This window comes from Urocampus carinirostris, chromosome 16 (assembly GCF_059441175.1).
Source record: "Urocampus carinirostris isolate Australia breed hairy pipefish chromosome 16, RoL_Ucar_1.0, whole genome shotgun sequence".
In the NCBI taxonomy this organism is placed as follows: Eukaryota; Metazoa; Chordata; class Actinopteri; order Syngnathiformes; family Syngnathidae; genus Urocampus; species Urocampus carinirostris.
Window position 1 is genome coordinate 14,775,082 of NC_142364.1, and position 16,110 is coordinate 14,791,191.

At 38.4% G+C, this 16,110-nt stretch overlaps 1 protein-coding gene across 1 annotated transcript; it reads left to right on the forward strand.

Moving 5' to 3' along the window:
* Positions 1-480: 480 nt before the first annotated feature.
* On the forward strand, positions 481-15,368 carry LOC148350362 (cytotoxic granule associated RNA binding protein TIA1-like). Its single transcript, XM_088319640.1, has 11 exons — positions 481-708; positions 4,262-4,358; positions 4,515-4,613; positions 5,236-5,290; positions 5,873-5,960; positions 7,573-7,648; positions 7,727-7,832; positions 9,117-9,215; positions 9,291-9,375; positions 11,995-12,279; positions 14,434-15,368. The coding sequence occupies exons 1-11, from the start codon at positions 683-685 to the stop codon at positions 14,573-14,575; spliced, it is 1,158 nt and encodes a 385-aa protein (XP_088175766.1). The 5' UTR covers positions 481-682; the 3' UTR covers positions 14,576-15,368.
* Positions 15,369-16,110: the final 742 nt, after the last annotated feature.

Consider the following 16,110-nt stretch of genomic DNA (forward strand, 5'->3'; position numbering starts at 1 on the left):
TGGAAATAGACGAAAAAAAGAGGAAAGAAGGAAAAAAAGACAGGTTTTTGAGGTGCATACCTGTATCAGCAAGATGGCCGACAAGCGTGCCAGCTCCCTCCAAGTGAGCCTTATTTTATTTTAAAAAATACAAATTTCCTGGCTTTGAGCTTCCAAAAACTGCACATTTTTTATAATATTTGAAACATCAGTTCATACCTATGAATACATTTCTAACCGCTAGGTGGCGCTACATAACACACGCTGTCCCTTTGTGTTGACAGACACTGCCCCTTGCGGGCAGTTGCAACGCATTTTTGAACCACCAAAAGTAATTACTGTACGTTTTAATTTTCAACAGGTTTGAATGAATAAAAACTAAGATGATTTTTTTCTATCGTCTTACAGACAAATGTACGAATAATATTTCGTCAAATTGTTCGAAAATATTTTTTGTATCTAAGTGTCACGCATGCGCAGTTTAGTCAACAAAAGGCCCCGCGTTCCGCCATCTTGGTCGGCCGCCCCATTGTTCGCTGTGCAGCTTGTCCCCGCTACCGCCCCCAGTCTCGGCGGCATTATCGTCTTCATACTGCGCCACAAAAACAAAAAGCGGACACGGTGTCACTGGCATCTTCCCCGCGACGGTTGTGGACTTGTCCTCCGCCCTGACTCGGTCTTCGCCAGCAAAGGTTGAAACAGGATGGACGATGAGCAGCCCAAAACCCTGTGAGTGTGTCCGTCTCGTTAGCTTAGCTTCCTTGTGTTGCTCACGTAACATTAAGCTAATGCAAACAGTCAAAAACACTTCATTAACGCGTGTAATAATAAACACATAAATGTACATCTCTTTGTATTTCAATTGTCCTGACATGATTGAAAGAAAATGTAGTTTTACCGCGCGTAAAGGAACAAAGCTAACAAGCTGACCAATTAAAGATAAGCATATATGGGCCCGGATGTGTTGTGATTGCCCGTATTTCTTTATTTTTGGTCCTGTTTTTTTAAGATTATTTTCACAACACGTGGCTGAACAATATTTACAAACCAAAAAGGAGTTATTTATTCCCGTTTAAAGTTTCCCCCTTTCTGTGTCATAATCAGTTCAAATAAGCAAACATTAAAACGGCATTCATCCATTATCTGCACTGCTTATCCTCAGTAGGGTCCCGAGGCTGTTGGAGCCCATCCCAGCTGTCTTCGGGCAGGGGACACCCTGAACTGGTTGCCAGCCAGCCAGTCGCAGGGCACTCAGAGACGGACAACTTGCTCGTTCATTAACACCTAGGGACAATTTGGACCGGCCTATTGACCTGACATGCATGTTTTTTGAATGTGGGAGGAAACCGGAGTGCCCGGATTAGACCCACGCAAGCACGAGGAGAACATGCAAACTCCACACAGGAAGGTTTGATCCCATGACCTCAGAACTGTGCCACACACGCACTAACCACTGCCCTGCCGCGCTGCATAAAACAGCATATAAAATAGAATTGTCTTTTTCATTGATACGTTGTGATACATTATGTGCAACGAGATTAGACATGGCACTTCAGGGTAAAATGTGTAATAAAGACTTGGAAGAGAAAATAGACTATCAAGATAAATAGTCAAAGAAATGATAATTACAGCGTAGTGCTTAGAAAACTGGCCCAGGTTATAATCATAATGCAATGAAAATGAGTATTGCATTGTAACGAAAGTGCATTGAAAATAATAGCAATAACATTAAGCTGCAACATTTCAATTCACAATGTATTTATTTTCACAGTTCTGCGTAATAGTATTTATTTTTTCACAGTTTCATTTAGCGCCAACAAAAATAAAATTAGAAATAGTCGCAAGATATGTTTTCAGTTTTGTGACGACCCTGGGGAGGAAACTGTCTCTGGGCCTGTCTGTCCTAGTCTTGAGGGACCTGTCGCGCCTGCCAGAGAGCAACAGGTCAAAGAAGTTGTGGGCGGAGTGGGAATTGTCTTTTATCCTGTTAATTGCTCTGCTGCGGGACTGCAAGCCAGCAATATATTATAGACTAAGTAGAGAGCAGCTGATGATCTTTTGGGATGCGTTGATTACTGTCTGTATGTCCTGTTTGCTGTTGCGACTTTAGAAAAACATCTCAAAGTGTCTTCATTTTTAAAAACTGTTGAGTTGTCATAATAGGCTATAATATTAAAAATCTAAAATCAGTTTAACCCATTAACCTTCTATCAGCGGGCTGTCAGACATTAGATAAACAAAGAAGTGGCTTCACGATGTCACCAGTCACTGCAATATGTCATGCCACATATTGTAAAGCTTAAACTCTTGGGATTCAAGAAAAGATATTTCAAAACGTACACATCACAGAAACGTCACGATTGGTCTGAAACACGATACCTGGAAACTATAAAGCAGCCTAGCTTACCAATAACGTGCTCTGTTAGTCAGCTGATGAATCAATTCTCCACATACATGGTCTAGTTTTATTCAGGACAGTCCATAAAATCCAACCAGGTAAAATATTACCTCCAAAAAAACACTTTAATGCTGACAAATAATAAAATATAACTCTCCTAAAACATATCTGCATCTTCTGACTTTTCTCTGTTGTAATCTGTCTGTTTTACCCCATAATTCCCTTTAAACAAATGCGTAATGTGAGTTCCAAGATGGCTGCCTGTATTGGGAAATTGGATATGTCGTACTTTGGCTTCAAAGATCTTCAACCTGGAATGACTGATTGAAACGATGATTGACATATTTGTTAGCCAAGGAAATTACCAACATAAATGTATTCATATTTACAATGTGTATTCAAATCAGAGCCGGAAATAAATGTGTGTAACTGAACCTTGGATCCATTTTCACGTGCAATTATTACGCGCAAATGTGCACCTCAGTGATTGACTTCTGGAAAAAGTCTCAACTTTTTCACAATGTCTAAAAAATGGCCAAAGTAAAATACACAGTTGCAGAGGTTTTTGAGCTGTAAACTGGTCGTCTCCAAGTGGCCACTCTTGAAAATGCTTTTACATACCTTTTAGATTTTTTTTTATAAAATACAATGTTTAGTTTTTCAGATTGTGATCAAATTTGACCTGGGAACCAGGTAAGATTTCATGCTGTTGTCCCAGGTGTTCTCCAGCTAAGATGCCTATGCTACACTCTTTTGCAGGCATATGATTGGAAAAGAAATTCAGATATTAAAAACCTTTTATTCCAACATGCACTTTCAAAAATTGGGGTTTGGGGTTTTAGGTGCGCATTATAGTCTGAAAAATATGGCTCAGAAAGTAAGAATACTTATTATTGAAAAACAATTCCTAATAATCAAAATTACTGATTTTTTTAACAACAAAATAATTCTTATTTTGAACTATATTCTACTGCACAATGGACAAAGAAATATTGCATTCAGGATTAGTCACTCATGGGAGAGAGCCATCCCATATTGCAAAATAATGAATTATCACGTGGCAATGACATATTAAATGTCAAATGTTTCACTTGTTCAAAAAAATAACCTTTCGGGAAAAGGGTTAAAAAATATGTAAGCATTAAACTCAAAGATTGTGCAATAAATATAGACGACATGCGCATAATTGCCGCAATTACGTTGTTCAGACTATCATTAACACATCTTGTAGACTAGCCAGCATTCCGCCACTGACGCAAAATTACAAGTCAGCATAACCTAGGGATATGAAAGCTTTTAAGACTGACAGTCATACGAGATCATACACATTGCTTGGCACGGATTTACTTTTAAAACTGGTGTTTGGGTTCAATGAAGAAGCAGAATCGATAAACTAGTGCCACAATGGACAGCAATTTAAGTACCGTCTTCATCAGTCATTGCAGGTAGAAAAAAACAATAAATGATTAATGTCAGCTGTAATCGTTTTTTTCATCCTATTTTTTAATCTTGATCAAGTTATTCAAAGATAACCATCATACCAAAACCACAGCACTAACCTCATAAACACAAACGATGCATTTTGTTTGCACACTGCCTCCTTGAGGATGATCAATGGTCTACATAAATTCGCAATGATCGCAGCAAGGCTTTAGGGCTAGGACCTTAGCTTGGCCTTTTGGCTGAGAGTAAGTGTCCCGGCTCCTAGGCTTTGTAGCGTATTATGAACTGACCGATATCGGAATATGGATAATGAATAACGAAGATAGATCAATAACCCTTAAAAACCCCAAAACCCCCAGACGTGTCATAATCACTCCCTTTAATCAATTAAAAGACCAAAGATAACTTTTTCCCTCTAACTTCTTGATTTTTTTTGCTCAGGTACGTGGGGAACCTGTCGCGGGATGCGACAGATGCCCTTATCCTGGAGTTATTTGGCCAGATTGGACCCTGCAAGAGTTGTAAAATGATTGTCGATGTAAGCGAGTCACGCCTCTTTCTTTTCTCTCTCTTAGCATTTTCTGTATGTTGGATCAAACCGTTACAGTGCAGTGAAACAACTGATTCACCTTTTGTGGCAGGACATGGAAATAGGAATACCGTAACAGAATTCTTTCTTTGTCTTCCTCTACAGTTGGCGGGTCATGATCCATACTGCTTTGTGGAATTCTATGAGCATAGACACGCTATGGCCACCATAGCAGCCATGAACGGTCGGAAAATTCTGGGTAAGGTAAGAAAACTCACCTCTTTGGCGGGGACTTCTTGGACCAGGGTGGGTGGTTCGATCTGGATGGGTAACACCCACCCGTATTGTATTAGGCAACGGCATTAGGATGATGATGCTCTTCTGCGTCTTTTAATGGTGTTTGTGTTGTTTTGTTTTCTTTACGACTCTATTTCCACTAGACCGCCACACTTGTAGCAAGACAAACATTCAGTTGAAAATATTCTATCCCTCAACAGGTATTGATGGAGCGTTTGAGGAGTATAACAAGTTCGTAAAATTCACTTGTTTGTAAGTCCCTTGTTATTTGGACCTTACTTCCTTCAATTTTTGCTCCAATTTTTTTTTACTGACATTTTTTTTCTGATTTGAGGGTGTGACATCTTGATATCCCTTTACTAAAACCTTTTCTGTGTGTGTATTGTAAGAAAAGGTATGTGCAATTACCTAAATTGGTAGTGGTGTGTGTTAATGCAGATCAGAAGCCACCACGTTAAAGACAACCTCAAAATCAGCAAATACAAATTGAAGTGGTGTGTGACAAGTGTTCTAATCAGAACATAAGCACCCTCTATCTCCTTGAAAACAACTCACGCATGCCTCTTTGCCATGTTGTGTCTCTTTGCAGGAAGTCAAGGTCAACTGGGCCACCACGCCGACCAGCCAAAAGAAAGACACGAGCAGTATGTGAAAAAAACAAAACACTGTACATAAGATATAAACATATAATTATAGACAATCATTTTGAATTATATATATATTTTTTTTTAAATTACTGCTGCTAAATTCCATTGCACTTATTTTCACTCTTGCACTATTATTACAACGCACCTTTTTTTTCATTGCATTATTATTATAAAGTTTTTCTAAGTACTACATTGTCATTTTTAGCCTATTATCCTGACAGTCTTCAATATTTTTTTCTCATTAAATTCTTATTCGTTTTAGCTTCTAGTGCCGTGTCTAATTTCGTTGCATACAATGCTTCACAACATTGATATAAATGGCAATGAAGACTGTTCTATTCTAAAAAAGGGTCGATTTCTAAATACAAGGGAAATGCTTTCATTATGGTGTTATTTTGCATTCTGTATTGTTCTGAAATTATAGTGTGACTTAAAAGTGTTAAAGTCCTATGCGGCCAAGTTAAAAAAAAAAAAAAGAAAGTCACTCGCAGAGAAACTGAACTGAGTGTGTTTTGGTGGTTTGTGCCCCGTTGGACCAAAACTCAGAATGTAAATTGCAATTGTAAATTTTTGTTATAGGTCACTTTCACGTTTTTGTCGGAGATCTAAGTCCTGAGATTACCACCGATGACATCAAAGCGGCTTTTGGTCCTTTTGGGAAAATTTCGTAAGTGATGTACATTTTTACCTCTATTAGTGCTTTGCCATGTTGGTGCCTCTAGTTTGATGTTAACATATACAGGGACCCTTCGCTAATTTGCTTCAGTTATTGCGGGTTCACTCCTTCATGGGGAAAAATGTTTCATTTAAAAAAAAAAAGATTTATTTTTAAAAACAACGTATGCTTCCCGCACTACTGAGAAATGTTTCAGGCAGCAAAGATTCAAGCCGATCGGCCATTCAATTTAATTAAAAAGAAAAAAAAACAATTGTTTCACGCGCCACGGAGGAACGTTTCAGACAGCCACGATTCACGTCACTCAAACAGCACCTTTTGAATTGAGATCTCCAATCCCGATTGGCCAGCTCGTATCAAAGCATCTTTCATACTGTGACTACACCTGCTCTGCATTCTACTGCATCTCACTGAGAAGAGCTTTTGTCCCACTCCTTTTGTTATGCCGCCTAAATGATGCATCGCTCCAAGCTCGCTCACTCGCTCTCGGTGGACAATGCTTTTAATCAAGGTGCACCCAAAAAAAGAATATTGACCTATTCAAATACATACTGGGTTTAAATTTTTCTCTCTCTGTCGCCAAGTCCCTATAACCCATTTGCGTTTAACTTTTGATAAACAATTGCGTGTCTATACAATGTCACCAGTTATTGAAATATGTCATGCCGGATATAATTGGAGAGCCTAAACTCTTGGGATTCAAGATATTTTGACATATACTCATCACAGAAACATCACTATCAATCTGAAACACAATACCCAAAAACTATAAAGCCAGCGTAGCTCGGCAATGACGTCGTCTTCCAGACGTAAAATTTAATTAATTCAATAAAACGCAACCATGGCCTCCTTGCAGAGTCTTGTGAATCCAGCTGACTAAAATATTTACTCCAAAACACACGATAATGCCAGAAGATTTAAAAAAAGCCTAAAAGTATGTCTGCTTCGTTTAATGTTTATTCTTGTAATTTGTTCGTTTTGCTCCAAAACCCCCCTTTTTAGAAATAAACGAACCTGTCAGATGACTTCCGGTATAGCTGTTAGCCTCTGTCTTAACTTTCAATTGACACCACTCGGTCAATAACAGGCTCTTTTTCATGGTCCACAGCCCGCATTAGCCTATAGGGCTTTTCCTATAAAGGGGAGATCACCTCCTGTTATTCCGAATATCTTCAGCCAATAAAAATCCGAACATAATTTTATGCCAGTTTCCGGGGGTCTATTCAAATCAGGGACAAAAATAACATGCGCAAGGTGATCGTTGTTCATTTTTACAGTCCTTTTTTAAACGCAAGTGTGTCGACCATTAATTTGACTTCTGGAAAGAGTAGTCAAACATTTACAACTCTTTCACAATGTCTAAAAATTGGCCATTGAGTTTCAATCTGTTCTGTCTTTCACTCGCATTCATGCACACAATCGGTAAGTTGGCAATGTGACTCTTATAAAGGCTTCCAAAAAAGGTGTGACACTTCTTTGAGAATTTTCATTGTTCGCTGGTGGTTCTGGTCTCTATTTAACGCAAATACCGAGGGATCTCTATTGTAAAATAAGCGCATAAGTACTTAATGATTCCCTCTACTTGTGTGTAATTTCTCTCCAGTGATTGTCGTGTGGTGAAGGATATGGCGACCGGCAAGTCCAAAGGTTACGGCTTTGTGTCTTTTTTCAACAAATGGGTGAGCGAACGCTTCGCTTCTGTGGCTTCCAACTGAGCAGCAACTTGTGGAGCCAATAGCTTGACATTTCGTGTTTAGGACGCAGAGAACGCCATCCAACAGATGGGAGGGCAGTGGCTGGGAGGAAGGCAGATCAGGACCAACTGGGCCACACGGAAGCCCACACCCAAAACCACCAATGAAAGTAAGTTTGGGGAGAAATATTGTTGAATTGAATTAAATGTACAACTGTAATTGTTATGTTGCTATTGAAATGTGCTACATTTATTATATCTAAACCAAAATAAACATTTAAGTTGTCTTTGCTTGAAATAGTTTAGCTTTAAAAATGCAAAGTAGCAAATTCTGTCGGCCAATTTGTATGTGATACAATTGTAGCTTCTGTTATTGAGAACATTTGCCAAATTCTGAATGCACTAAGTGTGCAATCATGTAAGCAATGACATTTTTTGCAAACTGGAAAGTTACTAAAATGGCACACAAACACTCATTTTATGGACTATAAGGCAACCTAAAAACCTCAAATTGGCCACAAACTTGAAAGTGCATCCTTATAAACTGGTATGCCAGAAAATACAGCGGATAAGATTGGAAATTAATTGTTATTCAAAATGCTTTTGGTATCTATATGTGTGCTTTACTAAACAATGTATTTGTGCAATGAACGATCTATCGATTAACTTCTGACCAAAATCGGAAAAAGTTGTATGCAACGGGAATCTAACTGCCAGACCACAAGTGATACAGATAACACTCGAAAATGCATTAGATTTTATGTCATTATCACACTATTTTTATTCTCCATACCAGAAATGTAAGATCATGGAGAAAATTTCAACAAAATACTATACAAGCTCTTTTACCTATGTATTTATATTATTCCGCAATGTTATTGACGCACAGATGAAGAAGTGGAGGGACTTATCAGAAAGCAAAAAAAAATACACCTTGCAAATCAGTGTTTCTGGCAACTTGACCAGAAATGATGTACCTTTCTTATCTGTATCCCTAGTGGTTAAGTGTTGGCACTTTGACTGCAGCGACCTGGTTTCGAGACCCGGTGTCTAAAATATCTTGTTATTTTGGTCAGGGACGCTTATTGACTGATCAATCATTGCACTAATTTATACCATAAGTTTGTAAAAAGCCCAACGGATATACACGAACAAACACGGAAGCTCTAACTGTAGTCTCATTTTCATGTGCATTATAGTCCGGTGCGCCTTATGTATAAAAATATATTTGACCGGAGATTAAGTTTTGGGTGGTGTTTGGTGCGTAAAATTATACAATTTAAGATTGTTGTATGTTTGCTACAAAACTCACTAGCTAAAAGGATACTTTCTCACTTAGAAATAATACCCGTGGTAAATACATGAGTTCATAAAACCTTTCTGAATGTCTAAGGGTAAAGTCTATCACTCTTAAGATTGTTTTAAAGTCTAATCAGAGATGTTGTGTCTGGCAGCGAGCACCACAAAGCAGTTGTCTTTCGATGAGGTGGTGAACCAGTCCAGTCCCAGTAACTGCACCGTTTACTGTGGAGGAGTCACGGCAGGTCTCACTGGTGAGAAAATGTTAAAAGAAATTATATCGAAACATATTATGAATACATTGAGAAATTTACATTTTCGCTTTGCAGAGCAAATCATGAGACAGACTTTCTCACCTTTCGGACAAATCATGGAAATCCGTGTTTTTCCGGACAAGGGCTACTCATTTGTGAGGTCAGTCTTAAACCATATAGTATCTACTAAGGCATCACGAAAGAGCAATTTAAGCAACAACATATCTGTTCAAAAAAAGGGTTCCCCATAAGCACAATCTGGTTAACCTACTTAGCTGAAAAAACAAGCTTGAGAAAATGTTGAGTCTTATTAGTAAATGCAAACCACTAAATTTCATTTTAGCTTAGTGGCCACATGTTAGAAAAAACACTCCCACGGGGGCCAGACTAGTAAATTAACGGCATAAAAAGTGCCTTAACTGTAGGCTGGGGGTCTTTTGGAGGCTCAAAATGTAATGATAATGATTCAGGGATGTATAATTCAATTATACAACAATCAAGGTTTTTTCCTTCACTGAAATGTAATGTCTCGTAATGTTAATTACCTTTTTTGTTTCATTTCAAGCAACAATTGAATTGTTTAACTCATGCAAACAGGAAAGTTACTAAAATGGCACACAAAAACAAATTTAGGTGTAAATGATAATTTTATTGATTTAAACGTACTTTTCAGCTTTTTTGGGTGGGGGGGAATATGCTGACCTGAATTTGAGAACTATGTGGTGCTATTTTTTATGTTTTAATCAGGTGATAACTGATCATTTTCAATCATTTAGGGGAAACGCACATTTAAGTGGCAAATATTACAGTTATGAGAGGAATACAATCATGTTGTCTTAACTCTCTTGGCAGGCAGGTACATACTCTGTACATTTTCATGTTTTTTGTATTTTCAATCTAAGGGCAAGTATTGGAAAGTAAACACTAAGGAACTCAAATTTCCACGGGTTAAGAAAGAATGTAGATGGTCCAAATGGCATTGTGCTCTGATTTATATTTAAATACATTGAGGAGCCAACCACATACTATTGACAAAACATGCTACGTACATAATTTGGAGGTTTAGACATTCATTAAAGCAGGTTTATTTGAATGCATTTCCGGGGTTTGGGTATTTTTCTCTTCAGTGCTATGGATTACATTGTATGCGAAGTAAATTATGTCGTTGCCTGTTCACATTAGTGTTACACCAGGTGGTGGCGCCAAAGCCCAAATAATAATGGTTTGCAGGCAAACTTGACTGGTGAGGTTTTTTGCGGGGAACTGCTACTGTTGATAAAAATGTTTTAAATGACATGTATTCTAAAATACATCACTACTTTCTGACTGAATCAAAGCTCTAATCTGGCCATATGAATCATTCAACTAAAAGTGTTTGTATATCGGTAGCCTAGATGGTAGGGCGCCCACTCTGAGACTGGGAGGTCGCTGGTTCAAGCCTCGGCCGAGTCATACCTAAGACTTACAACATTGGTACTCATTGCCTCCCTGCTTGGCGCTCAGCATTAAGGGTTGGAATTGGGGGGGTTTGGTCACCTAAAAAACTAAAATGGCTACGCCGTTTGGCTGCGGCTGCATCGGCTCGCTACAGTTTAACTGTACGGGTCAGGTGTATCGACATTTCGTTCTGTGTGCATTGTTACAAAGAATGACAATAAAAGTAAATTCTATTCTATTCTATATGTACACTGGAGATTAAAAAAATAGAGAATAATTGCTACAAAATTAAATGATTTTGAAATAATATAATCTCACTGCTCAACAGTTCATTTTGTCGTCTACACCATGCTACTACATAAAGCATTTCAACCAGAAACCTGTATGTTTCCCCCAAAAATGCATTGATCAAAATAGAGAACACTTATTGGTGCTAATCCAGCACATGGTGCTAATTTCATTGATTCAACTCATATTTACCTGGCATTCTGGCATCCAGTTTCACTCACTTTGCAAGACGGGTAAACAGTTTCTTTGAATGTAGAAACATTGAATTAATGGCCTAGCCTGCCCAGAGTCTTGATCTCAACTTGATAGAAAACCTATGGAAAATTCTAGGTAACAAAATTATGGCCACAATCACCGAACTGTAAAGGAGGCTGGAAGAAGAATGGGCCAAAATTGCACCAAAGCAGTGTAAGAGACTAGTGTTATCTTGTGGTTGCAGATGCGTTTTAAGTCATTCACAGCAGAGACCTTCTTAATAATTGCTGACTGTTCTAACGTTCATATTGTTCACCATGCGAATTTCATTGTTCTCTAATTTTCATATATATATATATATATATATATATATATATATATATATATATATATATATATATTATTTTTATTTTTATTTTTTGGGGGGTGAAATGCCTGCAGTCATTTTGTGAAATAAGTGTCGTAGTACCATAGAATGTCATTTAACCGTTGACAGTGAAGGTGGTATTATTTTAAACGTATTCAATTGTTTACAAGTTGTTGTCTATGTGTATATATATAGTCCATTTAATTTTCTTTATAGTCAGTAGAGGTCTTAAAAGAAGTCTTAATGATTCTGCACCAAGGGATGTATGGGTGTATGGATACGTCTGATGCCGCCAAATATTTTGATTGGAAGTCAAATAGTCATAAATGACTCTGAGATCAAACTATAAGTTCACGTCATGCAGTGATACTAAAGAAAACGCATGCCACGAGAGTTAAATTAGTTTGTATGTTTGACACCTCTGCATTATGCCCAATCACCCAGCTTTGTTTCTAGTGACAGTTCTAACAAAAGTTTGAATTGACTGCTCAGGTTCAACTCTCACGAGGCAGCTGCCCACGCCATCGTCTCCGTCAACGGCACGTCGGTTGAGGGCTTCGTGGTGAAGTGCTACTGGGGAAAGGAGACCACCGACATAGTCAGCCCCATCCAGCAAGTCCAGTTGCCGCAGAGCACGGTGAGCTTTGCGGCGCAGCCGTACAACCAGTGGGGGCAATGGTACGGCAACACGCAACAGATTGGCCAGTACGTGCCCAACGGATGGCAGGTTCCCAGCTACGGCGTCTACGGGCAAGGCTGGGATCAGCAGTGCTACAAGTGAGTGCTTCAATGGGGGCTTTTGTTTTCATCTTTGAACCAAACAATGTCAGTTTGCCTCGTGCAAGAATTGCCTGAGTTGTTTTTAAAAAAGAAAAATGTGCACATGTTGTCTGGATGACCGACAATCTAGGAAAACCTATTGAAAAAATATTTTACGTGGGGGGTTTTAATATAATTGGATATCAAATCACTCGGGCAGTTCTGCTGTTCAAATGCTAATATACACTTTTTAAGTACTGTATTCAGGTAATGTTCACAATGTAATTTAATCACATTTTGGGAAGTGCATAAATGATATTTTCCCATTATAGCTACATTTATTTTTCTACCATCGTGGAGCATCTGTGCCATATCACTTTTGCAAAGCTTGCAAGTGACGCACTTTTTTTTGTTTTGTGAAGTGCTCCCACCCTTTTGCAGACTTCAGTCAATCTGTCTTCTCCATGTTCGTCATGTTTCATGAGTTGAATTTACCGTGTCTTTTAAAAATGCCGCTTTAGTTTGCACCCCACCTCGCTGGTAATGCTTGCCGACTCGCGCTAGGTGTGACGTCACTGGCTCCGCCACGTGCTGAGTGACTCGTAAATCGCGCGACACAAAGAATGGACGAACTAATTCCTTGCCAGTGCTATTAATCATCGATTTGTTGTTTCCGCTTTAATATATAATATATACGCAGATGCTGCCCTACTTAAGATAGTTCGTTAGTTGAATTTGTTAAGTTGCTTCAGTGCTATATTTTGTATGTTTAAAGTTTAATTGAGTATGTTTGGGCTTGTATGAGTAACCTGTATTGTTTTGTACTAAAAAATAAACATTTCATAAAATAATATGTTCTATAAAGATAACCAAAGAGTTTAACTCACTTTTGGAAGATGCGCTTCAACAGGTCCTCCGCCGAGGTAAAGAGTGGCCGGGGAAAAAAATTCCGACCGTTTTATCAACCGCATCAAGCTTTCTTATTACACTTTCATTTCAAAATAAATGGTTCGCCTCTTCTTTTACACTTTACACCAACCATATTGAATGAATGCACGAGATATTAAACAATAAAACCGTCAAAGTTCTTACACGTAGTATTGTATGTTACACACGAACTAGGAAGTAGAAGCCGGATTTCTTCAAGGTGGATGCTCGTTGACCTCTCACAGCGCCACACACCGGTAGCGGTGTAAAGAAGCACTACAGTAATGTCTTGTACTCTAAAAATATGCACACAATACAAAATCTCACTTACAGCAATGTCCGGATATCTTTCAACATCCCGAAAAAAATGTATCTACCGTTTCACATAAGTCGAATGGTCATAAGTAGGGGAGCGTCTGTATATTTTCTCTTTCTTTCTCACGCTTTCTCTCATTTTTTTCTTATTTTTTTCTCTTGTTCTCCCTCTTTCTTTCTTCCTCCCTTTTCCTCTTCTCCCTTTTCTTTCTCTTTCTACTTTGAATATTTAACCTGGTAGTAACAACATAGTAAGTAGTAACAAAATAAGTTACTTTAGAAATGCAAATCGAACTAGGTGCCGTTTGTGCAAATAAGTAGTAAAAAGTAGCTCTCAGCTTGAAAAAGGTTGAAGATCCCTGGTTCAGTGTTGGGCATTAGAGTTTTAGCTCTATGTTTGGGTTCTAAACTGAACGTAGGGTTCCAAAACAGGATTAGAGCAAGAGATAAGGTTCAAAACAGGGTTTCAGCTAGGGTTAGGTGAAGGGCTAGGGTTTGGGCTACAAATTAGAGTTCCGAAATAAGGTTAGGCTCCCACTGTTTTGATCGGGGCTGGATTCCCTCTTTTAATGGTACTGGGATAATTAACTTGACCGTTTTGGATTTGGCCAGGAAAAAGGTGCACAAACACTGTATGATGTTGCTGGTGATTGAAGAAGCCTATTTCAACTCGACTTATGATATTTACTACCTAATAACATAGTTATTTGGTAGCATTTTGTGCCATTCAATAACAAAAAGTAACTGAAAGGTTGGTGACCATTGATTTTAAGTAGAATAAGATCATGTTAAATGTAATATTTCACAATTGAATCAACAAATACTCGTCTATACCTAAATATTGCTATTAAAAATACCACAAGCTTTCCAGGACTTTTTAAAGTAAATATCCATAAAGGTATGTAAGAATTGCGCTTTTCTTGTGTTCAGTCCTCTTCCTTCCGGCGCCGGGTGGACCGGCGTGAGCGCCGTGGGCAACGGCAGCATGGTGGAGACCGGTCAGGGCGTCAACGGAACCATGCTCGCCAACCAGGCAGGCATGGCTGGCACTGCTGGCTTCCACACTCACTGAGCTCATCTGCTGGACCTCCTTACTCAGCGATTAGGGAGATGGCTCTGCATTTCCCCTTTCCCCCCATCCCATATTTTTTTCTGTGTGCTATTCTTTTACCAGGTTTGGTCAAGAAAGAAGGCTCCCTTTACGTTCTTTATGCCATCCCCAGCCAAAATGTACACAACCAGTTTGAAACGTGCCATTTAGATGGATAAAAGGTGGAATTGTTTGAGGTAATTTCCCCTAGCTCGGTTTTGTTTGAAGAGCCAAAGAGATCTTTACCCCACAGCTTCCCCCGATTACAGTGGTCGTGCCCCAGTTAGTTCTCAGGGTGAGAAAGTCATTCTGTAAAATGTAGGACATCACTGAGAAAGAAGCAGTGCGTGGATTGAGCAGCCTGAACTATGTTGTGTGTACAAATGGACACTTACCGCCCCCTATCATTTTAAAGGAGGATTACAGTTTTTAATTGTTTTTTTGTCCTTGGCTTGTGCAAAGAGCTATATGCCTTTTTGTTTTTATTTGGGGGGCTTTACTCCAGTGACACCATGCGTTTGTTTAAAGAACACCAAGTAGCTCTCAACTTCTTTTAAATTTGATTTTTTTTACAACGTCGTGCGGGGAATGCGACTGCCACGCTTGTCTAATTGGTAGGCAGACAAAAATTGCACAACTACTTTAAATCACGATTTAAATTGTTTTTGTTTTGCATTCCAATATTTTTTGTAATATCGTTTTTTTGGGAGTCTTGTAAATAACTGAGCGCTCTGTTTAATTGTATCTGTATAAAGACATGATGTTCAATCAGGAAGATTTTGTGCGGGAGTTATTTTGAAAATAAGAACGTGGATGATGGGATTATGTGTTTTTGGTGTGGTGAGTACCTAAAAATGGTTGAAATGAGTGCTAGTAGATATGTTAGTGATTGTGTGAAACTTATTTTTTAATTAGAAAAAAATAAGAGCAGCGTGTAACTGAGGAATGTGTTGTGGGTAGGAAAAAATAAGGGGCACAGTCTTATTAAAAGGACAGTGTAATATTTAGTGCCTTCCAGTGGGACAATAACTTTAATTTAGTAAAAAAAAAACATTGATTTAAATACATGAACTATCATACCAATGCTGTTTTTGTTAATTAAAAAAAGACGGTTTGGGAAGTTTATTTCTTTAACACAGTGGAATCCCTAACAATAAATTACCTCTTGCATCTTGTTGCTGCACTGTGCTGTGGCATTTTGTATTATTTCAGTTCCATCCTGTGTTCTAATATTATAAAATGGGGCTTTAAAGCGTGACTTTATTCATCCCCGTAGGGAAATTCACACTTCCAGCAGTATCCTTGTGTTGATAGATAAAACAATAAAATAAAGATATAGAATACAAAAAATACCCAATATTACGTTTTGCTATAAAGTATTTAAATATTTTGGACTGTATGTGTGCACCTTGCATGTTATGGCAGTTGAAATGTTTAAGTCTTGAATACGAACACCAATTTCCTCCCTTATAAAGCGATAATAAACCTTACAAACAATGCGGCACCTATTTACTCAC

Excerpts from the sequence above, each read along its gene's own strand:
- LOC148350362 (XM_088319640.1), top strand. The coding sequence starts at position 683 with ATGGACGATGAGCAGCCCAAAACCCT. Across the intron at positions 4,614-5,235 it reads GTCGGAAAATTCTGGGTAAG|GAAGTCAAGGTCAACTGGGC; the intron begins GTAAGAAAACTC and ends GTCTCTTTGCAG. Across the intron at positions 7,833-9,116 it reads ACCCAAAACCACCAATGAAA|CGAGCACCACAAAGCAGTTG; the intron begins GTAAGTTTGGGG and ends TGTGTCTGGCAG.